This window comes from Ostrea edulis, chromosome 1 (assembly GCF_947568905.1).
Source record: "Ostrea edulis chromosome 1, xbOstEdul1.1, whole genome shotgun sequence".
Lineage (NCBI taxonomy): Eukaryota > Metazoa > Mollusca > Bivalvia > Ostreida > Ostreidae > Ostrea > Ostrea edulis.
The window spans coordinates 32,565,311-32,586,678 of NC_079164.1; the positions used below are offsets into that span (position 1 = coordinate 32,565,311).

The 21,368-nt window shown below is 36.0% G+C and overlaps 1 protein-coding gene and 1 long non-coding RNA gene across 2 annotated transcripts; one reads left to right on the forward strand and one right to left on the reverse strand.

Annotated features, from left to right (window-relative positions):
• Positions 1 to 1,338: 1,338 nt before the first annotated feature.
• LOC125659907 (solute carrier family 25 member 35-like) lies at positions 1,339 to 11,883 on the reverse strand. The gene is made up of 4 exons (XM_048891706.2): positions 11,451 to 11,883; positions 7,709 to 7,952; positions 4,868 to 5,086; positions 1,339 to 4,491 (listed from the first exon to the last, which is right to left on the reverse strand). The coding sequence occupies exons 1-4, from the start codon at positions 11,579 to 11,581 to the stop codon at positions 4,165 to 4,167; spliced, it is 921 nt and encodes a 306-aa protein (XP_048747663.1). The 5' UTR covers positions 11,582 to 11,883; the 3' UTR covers positions 1,339 to 4,164.
• On the forward strand, positions 9,472 to 10,424 carry LOC130048111 (uncharacterized). The gene is made up of 2 exons (XR_008796951.1): positions 9,472 to 9,896; positions 10,124 to 10,424. It is a non-coding gene; the product is annotated as an uncharacterized LOC130048111 (long non-coding RNA).
• Positions 11,884 to 21,368: the final 9,485 nt, after the last annotated feature.

Consider the following 21,368-nt stretch of genomic DNA (forward strand, 5'->3'; position numbering starts at 1 on the left):
TTGATTTGTGAGCAAACGAACTCGGAAGTTTGCCAGTGTACCAAGAAGGAAAGGGTTCTCAAGATATTGAGTGAACAGTATATTCCTATGTCCAGAGTAGATTGACCCTTGACCTGAAAAACAATAGGGGTCCTCTTCTACTCATAACCAACCCACATATGAAATATTATGATCAAGTAAATGGTTCTCAAGATTTTAAGCGGACATGTGGTCTACAGGTGCAAAACAATATGCGCCTCTTCTTCGAGGGGGGGGGGGGGGGGGGGGGGGGCATAAGAAGAAATGTTTGTACATTGTAAAACATATATGTCCCAGGTGGTGCAAAATTGAAAAGGGTTATACACATGCATCATTTGATTGATAGTAGTGCCAAACCAACTCTGAGATATTGAGCAGACAATGTCTTCCTATGTCCAGAGTGGACCTAAATATCAATAGGAGTCATATACTCCTCAGAATGTACCAGTTTACTAATCTCTAGTCAGGTTCTTTATTAATTCAGCTATCTGGCCACCAGTGATTGAACCTGTCTGACCACTACATTCCTCCCTCCTTAAATTGACACAACCCAGGAATGATCAATGGCACCAAATATACCTAGAAGAGAAAAAATGCAACTAACTAGAATGGGATTCAAACCTGGACCCTTTGAATCATTAGTCAGGTGCTCTAAAAACTGAGCTCTCTGGCCATTGAACCCATCTGACCGCTACATGATTTGTCCCTCAATGATTGGCTGTTTGATTTCAATAAAATTAGAGTTTGGATGACCACACTAGCCATTCTATTACCAGTAATGTGATTTGTCACTGTGAACAAATGTCAAACCTGCTTCATTGAAATCTATCAGAACAGAAGTCTCACCCAAACATTTATACACCTGATCAAGCAAAGCAACACACTGTTATTGGAACGAAGGAATAGGGCGCCAGGGTAAAGTAAGTAGGAGTAGGGGGTCAAGGTAAAGTAAGTAGGAATAGGGGGTCAAGGTAAAGTAAGTAGGAATAGGGGGTCTGTGTAAAGTAAGTAGAAATAGGGTGCCAGGGTAAAGTAAGTAGGGATAGGGGTTTAGGGTAAAGTAAGACTGAATAGGGCATCAGAGTAAAGTAAGTAGGAATAGGGCACAAGGGTAGAGTAAATAGGGATAGGAGGTCAGGGTAAAGTATGTAGGAATAGTGGGTCAGGGTAAAATAAGTAGGAATAACAGCTCTGGGAGAGACTTTGAGGATAATTTGAAAATGATTTCCAATAGTATCTCCGATTGAAAATGCTTCCTACAAGTCTGGTAGAAGGATGTGCTTGAAAAGCACAGATCACTATAATAAATATATACACATATTTTCTTCTGAAGTATATTCAACAAATACAACAAAACACAATTCAACAAAAGTGCTACTACATACTTTGCAATGCTTGAAATAAGATTTTTCATGCTAGACACAGGTAATAAAGAATTAAGTATTCCAAGATTATCATAGTTATTACCACTGTATCTGGGGCAGTTATGGAATACACATGGATGCTTACTTCAATGCATTTGGTCAATTGACATTGTGAGATCCAAATTATTGTTCATTGTGAGATCCAAATTATTGTTCATCATGTCATTGTGAGTTGATATCAAATGAACCATAACAAATTTCTAAGTTCTTCACAACAAAATCATGTTAAATATAGCAAGTTTTAAATCATATTGCTTTTTAATTTCTTTACAATTACTTTTTCCTGATATTGCCAATCTGTAAATTACCTGAATAAATAAAAATCAATATATGCACTCAGGGGTGCATAAGCCGAGTTGCATGGGATACATTGTAAAGTCAGGAATGATGTGGCATATTTATAATTGTGAAGAACTAATTTCAGTTTTAAACTTTTCAAGTTGCTGTCCAGAAACCATATTTGTCTGAAGTTTTCAATCTATTTTTGGTCACTGTGACCTTGACCTTTGACCTTTTTTCTCCAAAATCAATAGGGGCCTTGATTTGCTGGTATCCAACAATATAACCAAGTTTCATTTGATTCAAATTAAAAAATTTCAAGTTATTCTCCTGAAACTAATTTTTTTTTAAATTTTAAATCTATTTTTGGTCACTGTGACCTTGACCTTTGACCCATTTTCTCCAAAATCAATAGGGGTATTCCTTACCTGGTACATAACAATATCTTTAAGTATCATTTGATTCGGATTTAAACTTTCTGAGTTATCATCTGGAAACCAAATATTTCTGAAATTTTCATTCTATATTCGGTCACTGTGACCTTGACCTTTGACCTTTTTTCTCCAAAATCAATAGGGGTCTTTCTTACCTGGTACCCAACAATATATCAAAGTTTCATTTGATTCGGATTTAAACTTTCTGAGTTATCATCCGGAAACCAAATTTTTCTGAAATTTTCATTCTATTTTCGGTCACTGTAACCTTGACCTTCGACAATTTTTCTCCAAAATCAATAGGGGTCTTCTTTACCTGGTACCCAACAATATCTCAAAGTTTCATTTGATTAGATTGTAAACTTTTCGAGTTATCATCCGGAAACCAATTGTTGACGCCCAACCGCCCGCCAACCCGCCCGCATCACCAAACCAATAGCCGAGTTCAACTTCGTTGCAACTCGGCTAAAAATTTGGAGTCTTTGAAACCTTATCTCTCTCTCTCTCTTGAGAAAGAGATGACACAACATACAAATGACATGAATTACGATGTATATTGCGATAACGTTTGAAACATGACTGAAGATATAAATCTATATTCCTTTAAAATCTAATTGCTCAGTAGGTTAACATGTTGACTGCTAGTCTGTAAATTGTGGTTATGAGTCTAGCAGGGTTTTTAATTTTATCAGATTACTTCCTACTAAAACTGCATTTTTTCAAAAAATTAAGTAAATAAGGTAAATTTGAAACTTTTCAATTTCAAAATATTATTGTACTTATCCTCCATTTCCCATCCATATCAGATTTCTCCGGTGTTTTATTCCTACTGAAACAATAAATTTCTAAAGCTCATCATGAAGAACATGCCAGTGTGAGGCGTCGTAGTTCATACTCTCATGTATTTCCAAAAGTGTAATGAATTTTTTATATTTTCATTCTACTTTCATTTCTGTCAGAATTCCCAGCCTTTAAAATAGAAGTACAATAAAATCTAGATTCATATGTTCATTATTCACACTGCAATGCATTCATGAGGAAGTGTCCATCATTACAATTTGTAAAAACATTGGATATGTAAATATTTATGTTTGAATCTCTGTCATTATTATGTTTGAATCTCTGTCATTACATCTTCTACAATAAATGCACCTGTATCCAATAAATATTGTTAGCAAGTCTGACTATTTTTCTCAATTATGTGAACTTGAAATAAACTTTACAAGAAATGAATGAAAAAACCCCACATAATATCTATTAACCATTCTAAAACTGAACACAGTAAAAATAAAAGAACTTCATAAATCCATAAAAAGTACTATAAATATAATATACATATTTAATACCATCAAATCACCAGATTCCCTTAAACGGGTAGCAGTAAATGAAAGTGAAATAAAATCCATAACATTTGATATCAAAAGCAAACCAATCTGTATACACAGCACCAGCATACGAGTGATGGAGTATGTTCCCTTTGAATTGTGCACAGATCAAACGAAAGATATGTCCAAGTGATTGTCTCATTATAATTAACAGTCTTTCTATGACAATTAATTTTTTTCCTATAACAGTAATTAATGATCTTTACATTATTTATTTCATATCCTTAGTGTACCTCATTTAAAATAAATAAATAATTTCAAACGAAACTCTTTGAATCACTAACAAGTGGTATCTGTTACAGTATGGCCATATTTCAAGGTGGGTTTTCCAAAGATTCATCAAAATAAAAATCCCTAATTTAAGTACATCATTGGAAACATATACATTGTGTAAATGAATAAAAATGAGTACACCAAAACTTGATCCACAAAAATTAATGGTATACTTTGTGAAACTCAATCCACCAAAGTTATATCCTGCCCCCAAAAAATTGGCTGTATACATTATTGTCATAATTCAAATCCTAAAAAATTCTCACAAGGCACATTCTCTCTAGGCAAAAATCCAAATACTACGTAGAATTACACCTTTTTTAACAAAATATACATTTTCAAACATTCTATTTATACATCCTTCACCTTATTAAGCTGAAAGCTCTTGTAAAATACCCTGAGACGGTCCCATATCATCAAACTCAACACCGTGTGAGGGGCCAACCTTAAGAATGATGGGCCCCAGCCTTTATAGAAACCCCAGAGTCCTTCTGTACGGAATATCTTCACAAAACAGTCCACCACATTGTTGTAGCGTAACCCCTTCCCATGAACATCTGTTCCTTGGTTGTACATCCGTGTGGACACCACGTCAAATGGCGTCATAAAGAAAGTGACCGTTAAAGCACTGCAGAGTGTCGCACAAAATGTATTCATCCAACTTTCCGATGGAAACACCTGGAATTGTTCATAAGACTAATTCATGTTTACGCACTGCATGGAATAAATCATCGTCAGATACCACGTCTATTGTCTTCGTTCACACCCGCTGCAGAACTGTAGCCGTCTGAGAAAATATTGGGACGTTTGACGTTCGTGATCGCGGGGCCAGACCTCTGATCAGTCCCAGTCTTTTCTCAGAGAGCTACAGATCTGCAGCTACGTTCACACTATGTTGTAGTGGTTTGAGGCAGAGTAAGTACATGTACTCCCGCACTCAGTAAGCATGGCTTGCGATGATGGAAATATATCAAAGCAAACATAATCAAATTCAGTTTCTGAAATACACAATATACCGGTTGTATATGAGTACATATTCAGATAGTAAACTTACATGAAGACGAGTAATGTATTCTTTAGATGTGCTAAATGATGAAAGTTGTGTTGCTGACCCAACCATGACTCGAGGAATGGCAGCTGACACCCCCCTCCACAGTCCAGTGAACCCATGGTCACGGAACACTGACCGCATTCCATGGAGCATACTTTCATGTGGATGCTGATGTCCCACAGCAATCTGTTGAGCCGCCTTTGATTGCATATGTGTTTTTATCTGTACATAAAGTATAAAGCACAAAATCATTACTGTGGATTTAAATCACACCTTTATTTACATAAGCCCCCTCCTTTTTTCTTATACTTCACCCTCTAAAGACGACTCATAAAATTGTTTTAAAGTACATATATACTGTTCACTTCTCTGATATCCTGTACAAGCATATCAGTTTCAAGAGTGCGTTCTTTTAAAATGTAGTAGTTAGGGATATATGGACTTTGAATATCAACCTGAATAACTCAGTGGTTAGAGCACATGACTATTAATGCTGGGGTCCCGGGTTTGATTCCCGGTCCAGCCCAAAATTTACTCCTTTCCTATACAATACATTATGATTGTTGGTTCTAGTCACTTTCTAAATCAGAGAATGCAAAACAGTACCTGCAAGCTGCTGTTGTGGTAAAGTTATATGTTACAAGGTAAAATCTCCCAATTTACAAGAGAATGAAAAACAAGCTGCTGTTGTGGTAAAGTTATATGTTACAAGATAAAAACTCCCGATTACAAGAGAATCAGAGTCTATACATGTATTATGGCACATCGTCACTCCAAATCTGGATGTAACAACATGTCTGTAAATACTGCATTGATTCGGTTAATCACAGCTATTTCAATTTTAGTAATTCAATATGAAATAACACAGGCTAGCTTTCATAAACTTTCATGGGCATGGAATCTGGTGGATTGCAAAATGCAGATTTGTTGATAATTTAATAAAAGCTACTTTGTCTGTGTTCTATAATTATGAGTAAGAAATTGTAATTCATTGAACACTTGATTTCTTGGTCTAGCACAACCATGAAAACAACAAGAGGCCCATATCTCTCACCTGAGTTACCTTGGCCCATATTTAAAGATTTTTTCCTATATATATCCCCATGTAAAACATTGATCCCTATTGTAGCCCCAACCTACCCCCAGGGGCCATGCATTTTACAAACTTCAATCTGCACTATGTCAGGAAGCTTTTATGTAAATGTAAACTTCTTTGGCCCAATGGTTCTTGAGAAGATTTTTAAAGACTTTTCCTATATATTTGTATGTAAAACTTTGATAACTTATTGTGGCATGGGGAGGGGGGGGGGCATGATTTTAACAAACTTGAATCTGCACTATGTCAGGAAGCTTTTATGTAAATTTTTACTTTCCTGGCCAAGTGGTTCTTGAGAAGATTTTCAAAGATTTTACATGTTCCTATATATTCGTATGTAAAAATTTGATCCCCTATTGTAGCCCCAACTTACCCCCGGAGGTCATAGTTTTAACAAACCTGAATCTGTACTATGTCAGGAAGCTTTCAAGTAAATTTCAGCTCTTCTGGCCTAGCGCTTTTTGAGAAGAAGATTTTTAAATGACCCAACCCTATTTTTGCATTTTTGTGATTATCTCCCATTTGAAGTGGGCATGGCCCTTCATTTGAACAAACTTCAAAGCCCTTCACCAAAAGATGCTTTTTGCCAAGTTTGGTTGAAATTGGCCCAGTTGTTCTGGAGGAGAAGTCGGAAATGTAAAATGTTTACAGACGGACAACAGGTGATCAGAAAAGCTCACTTGAGCTTTCAGCTCAAGTTAGCTAATAAAAATTGGTATTCAATGAAAAATCAGGGATTACTACTGTTGACCAATACCTTATAAAATGGAGATCCACTTATCTACATGTAGAAACCATACTATATACATGTAAAATGAAGTACAGGTAACTCTCGAATTATCGCCACTCAATTCATCGCCATTTTCGTTATAACGCCGCATTTTTCTAGGAACATTTTTCCTGTTACTTAAAACTCTCGTTAAAACGCCAAATTCGCTATCGCCATTTGCCACAGTGTTTTCATTACAAAAGTCTATTTCAACATGTTAATTATCTCGATAAACCGCCATAGGTGCACATGGTCAGTGAATCAGTAAATTGGTCATTATCGATCTCCGGCGTACACCTGGACAGAAGGATCCCAGTAATTGCTGTACATATTGAATAAACAAGAAAATTACTCGAGATGAACTGTAGTCAAGTTGTTTATACATCATAGAAACACATTTCAATTTAGCTATGGCTTCGCCACGAAAGAGGGTCCTGTTAAATTTCGATGAGAAAAAATCATTACGTACCAAGGACATCATCCAAAATGTACCCATCAGGATATTGCAAATCATTTTTTTTGTTTTATGGGAAAAGTCTATAAAAAGAAGGACAGTGGGCGACATCTTAGCAGCAAAGGATGCAATTCTTGCAGACCCTGACCCAATCTCTGAAGGCTCGCCTGCCAGGAAACGGCACCGCAGTGCACTTAATACTGACTTAGAAAAGGCGTTGTTTATGTGGTTTACGCAAGTCAGGACAAAAGATAACTCTTACATATAAAAGAACGGTAACTCTATTTCTTCAAGATGGCAGTAATTCAATTCATCGCCAAATTCGTTATAATGCCATGATTTCATAAGAACAAAAGGTGGCGGTTTATCGAGAGTTGACTGTACATCCATATTTGAGTCCATAATAGAACCATACAATAAAAGATGGACTTTAAAGTACTGCATCTTTACAAAGTGTATTTAGAAACATTTATAAAATGCACCCCCAACTTTTGCATATATTCGAGTTTGTATTTAGAACCATACCATATAAAAGGGACTTCCAATTGAAGCACCCAAACAGCCAGCTAGTGCTCCGGCTGCAATGCTCTTAACAAAGGAAATATTTCCATGTTTATCCTTGGTAAGGTCGACATTCAACATGACCTGATAAGAACCGAGGCGGATTCCATTCATAATTAGCTGGTACCACAAGGCGGGGACCAGACCATTCTGAATGGCCAAAATTCCATCTGTTTTCACGATGGTCTTTATTGCATGAAATGAATTTCTGCAAAATTCATGAAATAAAAAAAAAATTATATTTGCATATGACATTTGTAAAATTGCAAACTTTTATTGTGAAGCAAAAGAGTAAAGCTTTCAGACACATTTTAAGCTCATATGTGCAATATGTAAACAATTTCAATACCAAGTGACATACAATTAATACACGGCTTACAAGAAATAACAAAATATACATTTTTTAAAGTTTTGATGACTTAATTCTGGTGGCACTGTAATTTGAGATACCAAGGTATGTTTGAAGTAACACAAGAGACCCATGGGCCTAAACAGTCACCTGATTATCATAGCCCATACAGAGAGTCTCATATTTGTATTTAAGTTCTCAATATGGAGTCCTTTGTGCACATATTTATGATCTTTCAAAATATGCACACAATTCCTATTCATTTACAGAAGAAGGAATAATGGAAGTTTAAAACATATAATTAATTTCAACATCCCCCCCCACCCCCCCCCCCCACGAATTTCACAATTTAAGAAGAGGACATTATGGACATCATAACCATGCATTTAACTTATCTCACATGACTGTGAAAGTAGAGAAGAAAATTTTTTTCTCAAATATATATATAGCAGTAAAGAAGACAATTTTCTAAGATTTAATACATTTTCACTATATGGTCATATTGGCCCTGCCCTAGGGCCTGAAGCCCTGCCCTAGGAGCCATGAATTTCACTATTCCGGTAGATAGCTTAATGCACATTATAATCATGCATTTAGTTTTTCTCAAATATATATGGCAGTAGATAAAAAGATTTTCTAATATCCAATACATTTTCATTATATGGCCATATTGGCCCCGCCCTAGGACCTGAACCCCTCACCCAAGTGCCATCAATTTCACAATTTTAGTAGAGGGTTTCAAGGACATCATAACCATGCATTCAGTTTTTCTCCCACATGTGTGAGAATAGAGAAGAAGATTTTTGAAAATTTGACTTTTTCTGCATATTTTGCCCCGCCCATGAGGCCCCAGGGGAGGTATTGTCATAAATTTTACAATTTATCTTCCTCTTATCCTAGAGATGCTTCAAACCAAAAATGGTAATGCTTGACCTTGTAGTTTTCAAGAAGTTAAAAATGTAAAATTGTTAACGGACAACAATGGATGAAGACCAATGGCAATAGGTCACCTGAGTTTACTCAGGTGACCTAACAAAATGCAGAAATGTTGATTATTCATTATCATAGATGAAAGAATCAAATTTGAAATATCAATGGAAAATACTTAAATCCTGTTAAGACCAAATTTTTGCCATTAATTGGGGGCATTATTGTAGCTGATGGAAAAATAACAAATGTCAAAGCAACAGATCAGAAAATTACAAAGGCAATTACAACAATTACATTGGGAAATAAGATTTTTTTTTCACTGCAAGATGGAGGACAAGGGACATAATTTGCACAAAGTGTTGATAATGTGTATTGGGCTAAATACCAATAACAGAAGCATGAAACACATACATGCCAACTTTCCCGATTTAGGCGGGATATTCCCGATTTTACCCTCCGGTCCCGCTTTCCCGATCGGGAAAGCAAAATTACCCTAAAATCCCGATTTGAAATTTTTTCCGACCAAAATTTCCGATTTCACGATTGAAAACGATTTTGAAAGCGGGATAATCGTGAAATCTCGTGACCAGAATTGGAAATCCCGCGTCATTTCTGAACTGGCCAATCAGAAATCGGGACAATAGTCAGCCATTGCTGTTTACCTGTGTCGCATGGTGTCGGGTTGGTCTGCCTGTGTCGGGGTGCAGGTGTTTATTGGACAGTACGAAGCATGTTTTGATAGTAATTAATCGGGAAGACGGATTTCAAATTGACCTATCCTTTACACAAACGTGAATGACAACGATGCTAGTGTCACCACCAAACAATCGGACATTCCGCCTCTCGATGACAGCATCCAAAATTTGCAATAAGGTACGTCAAGTATATATTTTTTCAAACTATAATAATATAGGCTATCCAAATCTATCCGTCTATAGCGATGTATTATATAGTCTATATAGTGTAGTATTCATTAAATATACTTTGTGATGCGTAATTCGCACAAGTCTGTACTGAATTTTTTATTTAGCAAGTAGCCTTAATTTACAAGTAAAACGGAATATTTTGATGTGGGTTTTTTTTCCTGGTAATTATTTCAGATGTCATGGGTGCAAAGGTTTTGTTCGCAAACTTCATAGCAGGGCAGATCACTCCTTTTTTAGTTGCAATGCAGATTATTCCACCAGTCTCTGCAAGCCCATGTTTACAGACAAGCAAGATCGCCTTTGCAGTCGTACCTAAATGCATGTGCTTTAATTTAAATTTTGATATATAGACCGGCCAATGTTTATTGTATGGTGTAAAAGGATGCAACCTTAAATATTATTTGATATTATGTATGTGACTTGTTGGAGAAGATTTTTTGCTGAATAGATGATTTTAATAAAATATTAATGTATATCTTTCAAAGTTTTTTTTATATAGTTAATGGTCAAACACATTTGATGTTGTGTTAATATATGATACATTAACAATGATTTGATTGATATTTTATTTGAAAGGACAAATATTTATTTTCATGCTAAAATGTCGTGAATTTTGAGCTTTGAAAAAAGGTCGTCGCGCGCAAAATCCCCCATGGGGATTTTTAAAAGTTGGCATGTATGGAAACACAAAAAGCTGCTTGCCAAGCTCACTGGAAACTAGCTGCAGAACTGTAGCTCTCTGAAAAAGTATTTTGACATGTTATGTCAAAATATTTTTTCAGAGAGCTACAGTTCTGCAGCTAACTGGAAACATAACTGTTTAACTGTAATAAATTTTTTTAACAAACATGAAACAGAACCTTAGAAACTGTAACCGTGATTCTTTAGTTTGGTTTGTTCTGATTATTCCAACAGTGTGGGACTCGTTATTGCATGAGAACATTTACCACATAGGCTGACATAGCAGCATACAGAGACCGTGAGCCATTAATAGAAGTGACAGCAGCATCACAAAGATGATGGAAAATCCGCACTGGAGACCATTATAATTAATTAAAGGATTGAAAGATCAGTAACTCACCCTATACAAGATCATAAATGACCTCGTAGCCATCCATGATACACACATTATGTTTAATAATTACACAGCAGATCAACTAACAGCAAACAAATCCGAATCATCACTACAGTCAGACGTCTGACCTCTACAAAAGCCCCTTCCTAAAAACTATTAAAGACAAGAACTTGTTACTATAATGTACAAGGAGTCCATCCACCGAAAGCTTTCATGTTGTGTTACTGTGAAATTAGAAACAGATTAAACACATGCATACAGCCTGAACAAGTTTTGTTAGAAGCAACTAAGAGGTTTGCCAGGAACATATATAGATATGATACCACTTGATGAATATACATATACAGATCTTAATTAGGTCAAAACACACATAGTTATGTCAGAAAATACTTTTATATAGAAATGAGTACATTATATATCAAATACCTGTAGTGAATAGCATGTTGTCCACGAGCCTGCAATTCGCCCTGCAACTGCATACGAGTTTTCACAACTTCCAGAGGATTTGTGAAAATTCCCGCACCACATGCTGCAAGACCCCCTATCAGAAACTCCATCTTGTAAAAAATATAATGAAATTCGAAGGCTACAGATAATATCAATAGAGCAGGATATGTTTCATCATCCTTTCGTTCTCACACATTTCGAATTTACTCTGTCTTATATGCGCCAAAAAAGTCATCTCTATCATCATGAACATGGAAGGTATATTATATCAACAAGCTGGTTAAGTAATTGATATATGGGTCAGCTTTGTTGCCATTCAAGGTTTCATATTTTCAAAATTCGAATTACATAGCAACATGCAACAGGACTCTGCTGGTGACATTCACATAACACTTGAAATCTCGATCCCGATGCAAATAAACAGGAGAGGGGAGTGTTAGGAAAAAGAGTACCAATTCATTTACCATAGACCTCAATGCTAACCTTTGGCCTTCTCAATAATTAACTATATTAATTTTAAACAAACGACCACAAACATTTCAAAATTCATTCTAAGTGTTAATAAAAAACGAAAAAAATTATATAGGGTCCCGTGCCTTTTATAGGCCATATTTATACTTTTTTATAACACATAGCAATCTGCAGTCAATTACACCCTTCATTTTAAGCACACCCCTACCATGGTAATTTCCTCAGTCATTTCTCGATTGTGTGCGATAATTTTTCATCCTGACAATTAATTTGAACCTCTATATAATATTTCTTTCAATTCCAAATAATTTCACTCTTGATATTAGCCAATCACACAACACCTCTAGACATCTATACCTCCGCTCAGTCTTGGGTAAACTGCGTGCGAGGGTTTGGTACTCTCATTCCGTTAGCACACTTGAGGGCGTTACGCCATACATGTATATGTCAATGATTTGATATATCATTGTATGTGTAAAATATTTATGGAGTTATGGAGTATGCTATTGAGTAAAGTTCTGACCTTGACTACACGGACAGCATATGCAGAGATCTCGAGAGGACAGCAGACAGCCATAAAAAAAAAGCAGTGCTTTGGGTAGGGGGAGACTTAAATCTTCCCGACATCAAATGGACATCGCAGTCAATAGACGGAAATTCAAATTCTGTCGCTATCAACCAACGATTTCTCAGCTGTGTTCACCATTGTGCACTTGAGTCAATGTTTCCAAACACGTCTAAATGCCACACTGGATCTTTTCATGACCAATAGGCCATCTCTGGTAGACAAATGAAGACCAGCCCCAGGTGTTGGCGACCATAATTTTGTACTTGTTACATCTTCTGCCGCAGTCAGACATTCAAGGCCTGTACAACACAAAATCCATCTAATCCGCATACGGCAGAAAATATCAACAAGATTGAGATGGTACAGAGGAGAGCTGACAGAATGGTAATGAATGATTTTAGGACAACCAGCAATGTCTCCAATATGATCCAGCAACTCAACTGGCCCTTACTACAGGAACACAGAGCCCAGGCCAAGAGTATTATGATGTACCGGATTGTGTATCAACTGATTGACATTCCATCTACACTCCTGATACCAAGAGGGAACAACATCACCTTCCTTGAGCCATATACCAGGACTACAGTTTACCAGAAATCGTTTTTTCCAGGTGGGATTAGGATGTGGAACTCTTTACCATCTGAGGCTGTCAATGCAACATCCTTAGACAGCTTTAAGTGCCAGATCCAGTCCATCAGTATCCGACCATAGACAACCTGGATTTTAAACTTTTAAATGTACTTGTAAATTTTTATTTTAATCACATAAGACGTCCTTGCACCACACGGTACGAAAATACACTTAAAGTGGTAAAGTACCATACAGGAAGAAGAAGAAACTGCGCACGACAGTGTTGTTTCGCCGCCTACCTTCTGGTCAATATTGAAAAGTTATCATTTTTAAATGATTTTTTAATGTCAATATACATTAATGTAGATATTTATATGAATTTTTATAAAAGTTGATTTATTCAACAAAAGAAACAGAAATAGCTCTATAATTTGGGTTTTGGGTTAAAATCACGTATTTCACTACTAATATCTTTACTCCCTGTGAAACACAAATTCCTTTTTATTGGTACATATGTATCATAAATTGTCATTTAGCAAATTCATACCAAAACTTCTGTTGTTTCACGGAGGAGGGGGGGGGGGGGCATATGTTTACAGACCAAAAGACAACGAAAATGTTTACTCAATGATCAATTGCAAATGAAGTTAAACTATGAAAAATGAAGATTAACCATTTTTTACTCAATAATATAAAGTAATTTGACAAATTGAATAGTTATTTATAGATATCAATTGTAGCATTTCAAAATATATGAAGTTTTAAAGCCTGATTTCAAGGAACAGATTTTTCTGGTCATAAGGAGTTGTAATTAAGAGCAATTAATTCATTAACACTGATATTACTATTAGTAATCAGTTACTAGTTAATTCTACTTTGCATTTAAAAAATCTCATTGGCAAAATTGCAAAGCTTTTTAAGATATACAAGTTGAAGATGTTGGCGGAAACCCATAGTTAACGTGCATTGTTCTTTATCAAAGTTAAAAGTAATATGCGACGTTTATCAACAATTATATATTTTTGTGACATTTCAGGTACACTTAAATTCTATCTATCTATCTATCGATCGATCGATCGTTCGTTCGTTCTATCGTTCGTTTCATCAGGATGTTGTTTTAGAGTTATCATATTTTCATAGTTTCTGGTTGTAGCAACTTATTGTAGAAGATCAAAGAGGAGAAAATGTTTGGAACAAGTGGAGATCAAACCTGGACCCCTTGCATTTGTCAGGTGATCTAACCACTAAGCTAACCAGATCGATATACGAAGTATGGTAATACAGCTACCATAGAAAATGAAAAACTATTTCGGAAATCATACAAGAATTCTTTATATAAATATGGAGCGCCAAATTAATATAAAGTGAAATAATTGAAGACATCTATAAAAAGTATTTGTTCAAAGATATCATAAATTCATTTGATGCGTGCAAGCATTCAATGAAAGATCTCTGGATTGATGGGCACATGAAATTAATAATTGCTCTCATTAATTCAATTCAATTACATGTATTGCGACAGGGCATAAATTGAATTGATAAGAGCAATAATTGATTTGATGCGCGCATCAATTTAATTATTGCGCGTAATAATGGAATTAATTATATTTTCAATCATTTGCGTTTTATGTTAGTTTGGCGATCCATATATTAAGAACCTTAATTCTTACTCCGATTTCTATGGAATCCTATTGCTGCAAGTGCTCCATCGTACCATAGGCGATCGATGACAGATGGTACAGTGACAGATCGTACGATGAAAGATGGTACGACGACAGATGATCATGACAACAGATAGTACGATGGCGATTATTAGACGATGCGATGGTACGATGCGACCATCGTTATGAATAATATAACAATGATACAAAACATTTGTATTGCACTTGTACTTAACAAATGCTCAAAATACACAAGTTTGGAAATTGAACAGTAAATCAAATATCAATATTTGTTGTTCCACCAAATCTTCATTGGATCGAGTTCCGTGGGGATCCGGAATAGAATAGGTCCTCAGTACCCCCTGCTTGTCGTAAGAGGCGACTGAATGGGGCGGTCCTTCCGATGAGGCCGCAAAAACCGAGGTCCATTTCACAGCAGGTGTGGCACGATAAAGATCCCTCTAGAATTAAGGTTCCGTAAGCGCTGAGCATAAGCCAAAATTTTGCAGCCCTTCACCGACAATGGTGACGTCTCCATACGAATGAAAAATTCTCGAAAGGGACGTGAAACATTATACAATCAATCAAAACAGCCAAAACATTGTCGTGTTTAGAAAAAAACTTCTGAAGAGAATTCGCGTAGTCCAATTTTGATATCACAAGTGTATTTACCAGAATCTTGCAGACATCTTCATTTATTTAGTTGCAAATTCGAACGATGTTGCTGATATGAAAGTAGGATGCCTTTACAACAGAATATACTTGATTCCTATTTATAAGTCGTTGGTCAAAGAAGACGCCAAGGTCTTAATACATGACTTTGCTACGATAATGTTGTCTCCTAATGAAAGAAGATAACAAAACTCCTTTAAGGAATACAAAATAGAGAGCAGGACAATCACGGACCCCTGGATATACCAGAGGTGGGATCAGGTACCTAGGAGGAGTAAGCATTCTCTGTCGACCGGTCACACTCGCTGTGAGCCCATGTCTTGATAAGGTAAACGGAGTAATCCGTAGTCAAAATCATTGTGACAAACTAGATCATTATAACGACCACAGAATTTGGGAAATGCTGACTTTAAACGAGAGTGTTGAAACTCCTGTAACTTTAACTTGCTTGTCAGTAGCCTGTCTTGATTTAAAAAGTGATCATACGCAGAACAAGCTCTTGTGTATTGAATTAGTTGAGATATATAAATATCATCTGCAGGTAATGATGTAAGGCTTAATTTGATGTGTTATGATTAAAGGGAAAAATGATCAGTTCCGTCTTGCCTTGATTAAGCTTCAATAGGTTCCAAGGCATCCTTCAAATCCGGTGAAATAGTCAGCCCAACACTCCTTTGGTCTTATAACAAAAGTAACTTTGTGTGTCATCCGCGTAACAATGATATCTTATTCCGTGTTTTCTATAGATATTACCGATTGGTCTTGAAAAGTATAATTTGGGCCCAGCACATATCTCTGTGTAACTCCAAAGGAAAGAACACGACCAGTCGATTTAATAACAGATTTGTTAGAAGTACACTGGCGTCTATCGTCAAGATATGAGCGGATCCATTAAAGGGTACAACCAGTTACCACATAAGGCGCTGTGAGTTTATCCAGAAGAATGCGATGACCGATCACATCAAAAGCAAGAAATATTTAACAACACAAGAACCGTAGATGACCCACCCCACCATCTAGCGCTACACCAGTTTAAACACTGCTGTTTCAGTGGAATGTTGCTGCCTATAGGCGGACTGCATTGCGTCCACGCAAACAGTGAGAATCCAGATGATCTGTCTCATCTTTTGGCTACAACTTTTTCAAGAATTTTCAAAACAAGTGATAAATCAGACATGGATCTACAGTTTGATAAAATCTTGTCAAGTCCTGGTTTCTTAAGTAGTAGTCTAACAACGTCTTCCTTGAATTTCGAAGGGACGGTACTTTACGAAAGAGATGGTTTTATTGTTCCTTTTATGACTGTCAGAAGGGTATCCAGCCTTTGTTTCACCATATCAGTCGGTAATGTCAAATCCAGCGGCTCCAATCCATCAAAAACGCTGCAGCCATAATCATCCTAAACACCCGCAAATATGACAGCATTACACCAGTACTACGCTCCCTCCATTGGCTGCCAGTTCAGCAAAGAAACATCTTCAAGACATTGGTGTTAGTGGACAAAACAGTCAACATCATGGCTCCATCCGATCTGCAGGAATTCATAACACCCTATAATTCCTCCAGAACTCTGCGGTCCAGTGATCAGAGCCTACTACAAGTGCCTTTTACCACCTCATCTGTGATTCAAACTCGAGCTTTTAGTGTGGCTGGCCCTAAACTGTGAAATGCTCTACCATATGATGTAAGAACTGCTGCTAGTCTCTGTATTTTTAAATCTAAATAAAGACTCGTCTGTTTAAAATTCATTACAACTAGTCTGTGCAGATGAAATCGAAGTCAAGATTACTATAGCTATGTTGTGCAATCATAACGGACTCCTTATCTTCAACTACTATTCATTTGTTCGTATACAACTTATTTTATTCTTATTTAAATAGCGTTTAGAGCGATATGGATTTTACGCTTTACAAAATAAATTTATTATTATTATTATTAATGGGTGTAGTTCACAAAACTTGCTTGCTGGGTGCGTTCAAGATCGTAGCGGCCAGGTATGCCGGCTGATTTGTGTCATTTTACACTTTATCGTCTTTTTGTTATTTCGAGGCGAAAAGACATCAAAACGATATTTAGCGACTTTTCGTCCCCAAATAACGAAAAGACGACAAAATGATAATATCAACCACTTTTCGTCTCAAAATAACGAAAAGACAACACATTGTAATATGGCACAAATCAGCCACCATACCTAGCTCCAAAGCTAGCCGCTACGATCTTGAGGTATCACACCGGTAATTGTCCAATCAAAATGAACTAAGTCAATTGTAGTTCCATATATTTAAAGAAATATTTTTTTCCTTGCGTGATTTTTCTCATTTCCTCTTCTTCTTTTCTCTTAATTTTTGTACCCCTGATTAGGAAATTTTGTGTAATTTGTAGAAATAACCAAGTGTATACAAAGGAACTATTTGCTGTTGGTAGCTGAGGCTACTTCCTGAGGTGCACTCCGGCTGTTTACACACATGTGAAAAACACGTGGATTTGAGGGTAGTTTTGTTTGCGGGTAATTTATTTTCGAAAATGCCGCGTAGGGTGTTGTTTTTCTGGTGTCGGCAGACGAGATAGGTAACATGGAACGTGTCCGACTGCGTTATTCGGCATCAATTTTGTAAACTGATTTTTAATGATTTTTTCCCTCTATAGTAATATCTAGTGAAAATAATTACCGGTGTGATACCTTGAACGCAGCCCTGGTTGACTGTGCTTCATTTTCGGTTGCCATAACAAAAGAAGAAAGATAATTTAGATATCACCAGAAAATTTTCATCCTCTTCCCGAGGATCGTAGAGATTATTAATTCTTTGCTGAAGTCCGAAAATACATTGGCAAGATCAATGTCCGAGATGAGTGCTGTTTCTTCCCCCATGAGGTCCTTGGTTAGCTTGAATAGCTCCTTAACATTTCCCCCCGTGCCATCAACTTCTTTGATATGTATTTACGCATGAATGAAAAGGCGGATTTCTGAATGGCTAACATATTTTTAACTAGTTTAATATTCCAAAACTTTATCAATTTCTGATTAATGCAAGCTATTTCAGCAGCTACACTTAACATGTAATTATATGCATGGTGTTAAATCTGTCAGAGAGTACAGTTGTAATATTAAAGTTTTTCTGAGAATGTTATTTCTATTATTAGGTACCACTAAAATTGGAAATGGATTCATATGTGCTTGACAACAATATCAATGAAAGTACTTTATTCTAGCATCGAGATACAAACGATTATATGATATCAGATAAGTATGAAAGGTGAAGATAACGAACAGTGATCAATCTCATAACTCATATAAGCATGCAAACACGGACCCCTGGACACACCAGAGGTGGGATCAGGTGCTTAGGAGGAGGAAGTATCCCCTGTCGACTGGTCACACGCCATGAACCCTATATCTTGATCAGGTAAACGGAGTTATTCGTAGTCAAAATCAGTGTGTCAAGAACGGCCTAACAATCGAGTTGAAACACGTCAGACAGCATTTGACCCAATGATAGGTTGTATTGGCAAACGACCATAATTACAACCATAGAATATATAGATTCTATAGACGAGTGTAGATGTATGTTTTTGAGGATTCGGAGTTTCCTGTATTTCTTTTTCATAAGAGCTAGAAAATATTTACATTTCCATCTCTTTTCTTTCTGATAGCCCTTTGAACCTGGACAGTGTGTTAGTTTCTTCATATTCTACATCAGCATGTAAGTTTCTCACTTGCATGCAAATTAGCAACTTGTCATGACATCAGTGAATGGGAACTATTGGAAATTAACATGGAATGTCTTGTGCGTCGATTTCATATTTTCATTTTTATTTCAAATATAGATATAAGGAATCATTGGCTTGTTTGTTGGGTATGTGAGGTGATTAACTATTACTTGAATGGAAAACGTGATAATTTATGCAAAATGCTTCCATGTTATGCAAATTACCACGTTTTCCATTATGGTTAATTATCTCACACATCCAATAAACTAGACAGTGATTCCTTAAATAGCATTTCTAAAGGTTGGTGAAAACTGACAGTATCCTGGATATCAATGCACATTAATATCAATATTCAGAAGAATATCACACCAAAATGGAGATTCACTGTTGATCTCTCTCCCAAAATACTACATTCTCATATTATTGTTTTATGCGTGGAGTTAGAATCGTATAGTGACAATTTCAACGTTTTACTGCATTTTCATGAGAGGGGGACACTAAGCTGGTATTATTTTCCAATCGCAAATAGTAAGGATATTTTATTTTGGTAAAAAAAAATGTGCCACTCCTTCTACTCCTGATAGCTGGCCTGCATATAAGTGGGGTTTTTTTAATCACAAAAAATATGTGAAAATGCCGATTAGATTAGCTTTAAGGCTTTAAGTTTTTGGGGAAAAAGATTGATTTATGAAAGACAATAGGAAAATTGTCTTTGAGAACTCTCTTCACGCACCTGCATTTTTCTTTCTTTTTTCTCACTTTATCGTGTTCTGTCTGGTGCTGTAAATGTGTGTGTGTGTGTGTGTGTGTGTGTGTGTGTTGGTATTCAGACCATGTGACCCACCTCTACATCCATCTATGGGAAACTTCAGTATTTTTTATTCAAGAAAATAAAACATTCCAATGGAGAGTTTTTATTAATTCCAATCATGGCGAATATGTACAATATTAATGTATTTTAATTTATTTCAGAAACATAACCTCGCATGGGTATTACGTACACTACATCAAATGTATAACAATGTAATCACAAATAGAGCATATTACAAACGTTAAGACTCCTTTAAAAGGAGTCTTAAATGGGAGGGGTGATATCCCTGGCCAGAGTTACTTTTGCAAAGTACCCGACTTTGTTAACATTAAAAGCGTTTTTGATAAGATGCATGGTCTTGACATTACATTTTATGTATAACGTAAACTGACACCAATTTACTGGTTTATATCTAACAATAAAATTTCCGGTCATAAATTTTATGAGTTATACCCTTGTTATGAACTATAATAGAAATCCAATACGAAAATGAGTCGAACACGTTTTATAAAAGGATATCACTTAGTCACGCCGTTCATATCAGACATGGGGGATGTGTTATTAGTTTAATTACGATGCACAGGAAATTTTCTTTTCTATCGATACTTTATTGATCAGCGTTTCTGTTCAAATGTTCTCTCGCTTAGGGAAATGTATTACATATACTTCTGGCTAATATTCAAAATTACAATTTTATTACAAAACGCATTTTTGGAAAAAGCAAAGTCCTCTTGAAAAGCTGCTGGTTGACGTATCAGCCGTTTTGATTTCCCACGAGAATTGCATTGAATGACGGGTGTTATTCGGGACAAACAAATAAGAGAGTTGTTTTATTTCTATTTTTAGAACAATGTTGTTTACTGTTCACAATGGCAATCTTTCGGCGGTAACAAATGCAGAATATATAATCTATGAACTCAATCACTACGCTTTAGAGATATAATGGCATTAATGCTAATTAACTGTGTTTGACGAGTTTTCTGGATGACACATTTCTAGATATTGCAACTGGTAATCTATCAAAAACTGAAGAAGAAAAACGAACCAAGGAAAAGCAACGTTTCACCGCAAGAACAATAATTACAATTTGATAGTTATTACCTGAAAGCATAGAGTAGAAAGGAGGAACTCTTTATCAAAAAGCAATACGTTTTTAATAAGTTGCGGTAGTAATAACAGCAATAATACATCTGTACTAACAATTAGCAAAGAATGCAGTAGTGATAGTAAGATTAACGGGAAGTTCACTGTCTGTTAAAGTTAACATATAACTCTATATAAATGTAAGATTTACGGGAAGTTCACTGTCTGTTAAAGTTAACATATAACTCTATATAAATGTAAGATTTACGGAAAGTTCACTGTCTGTTAAAGTTAACTATCCGTCACGCAACTGGGATCAACTAAACAGCAAACAAACTAGTTATATAGTAGAC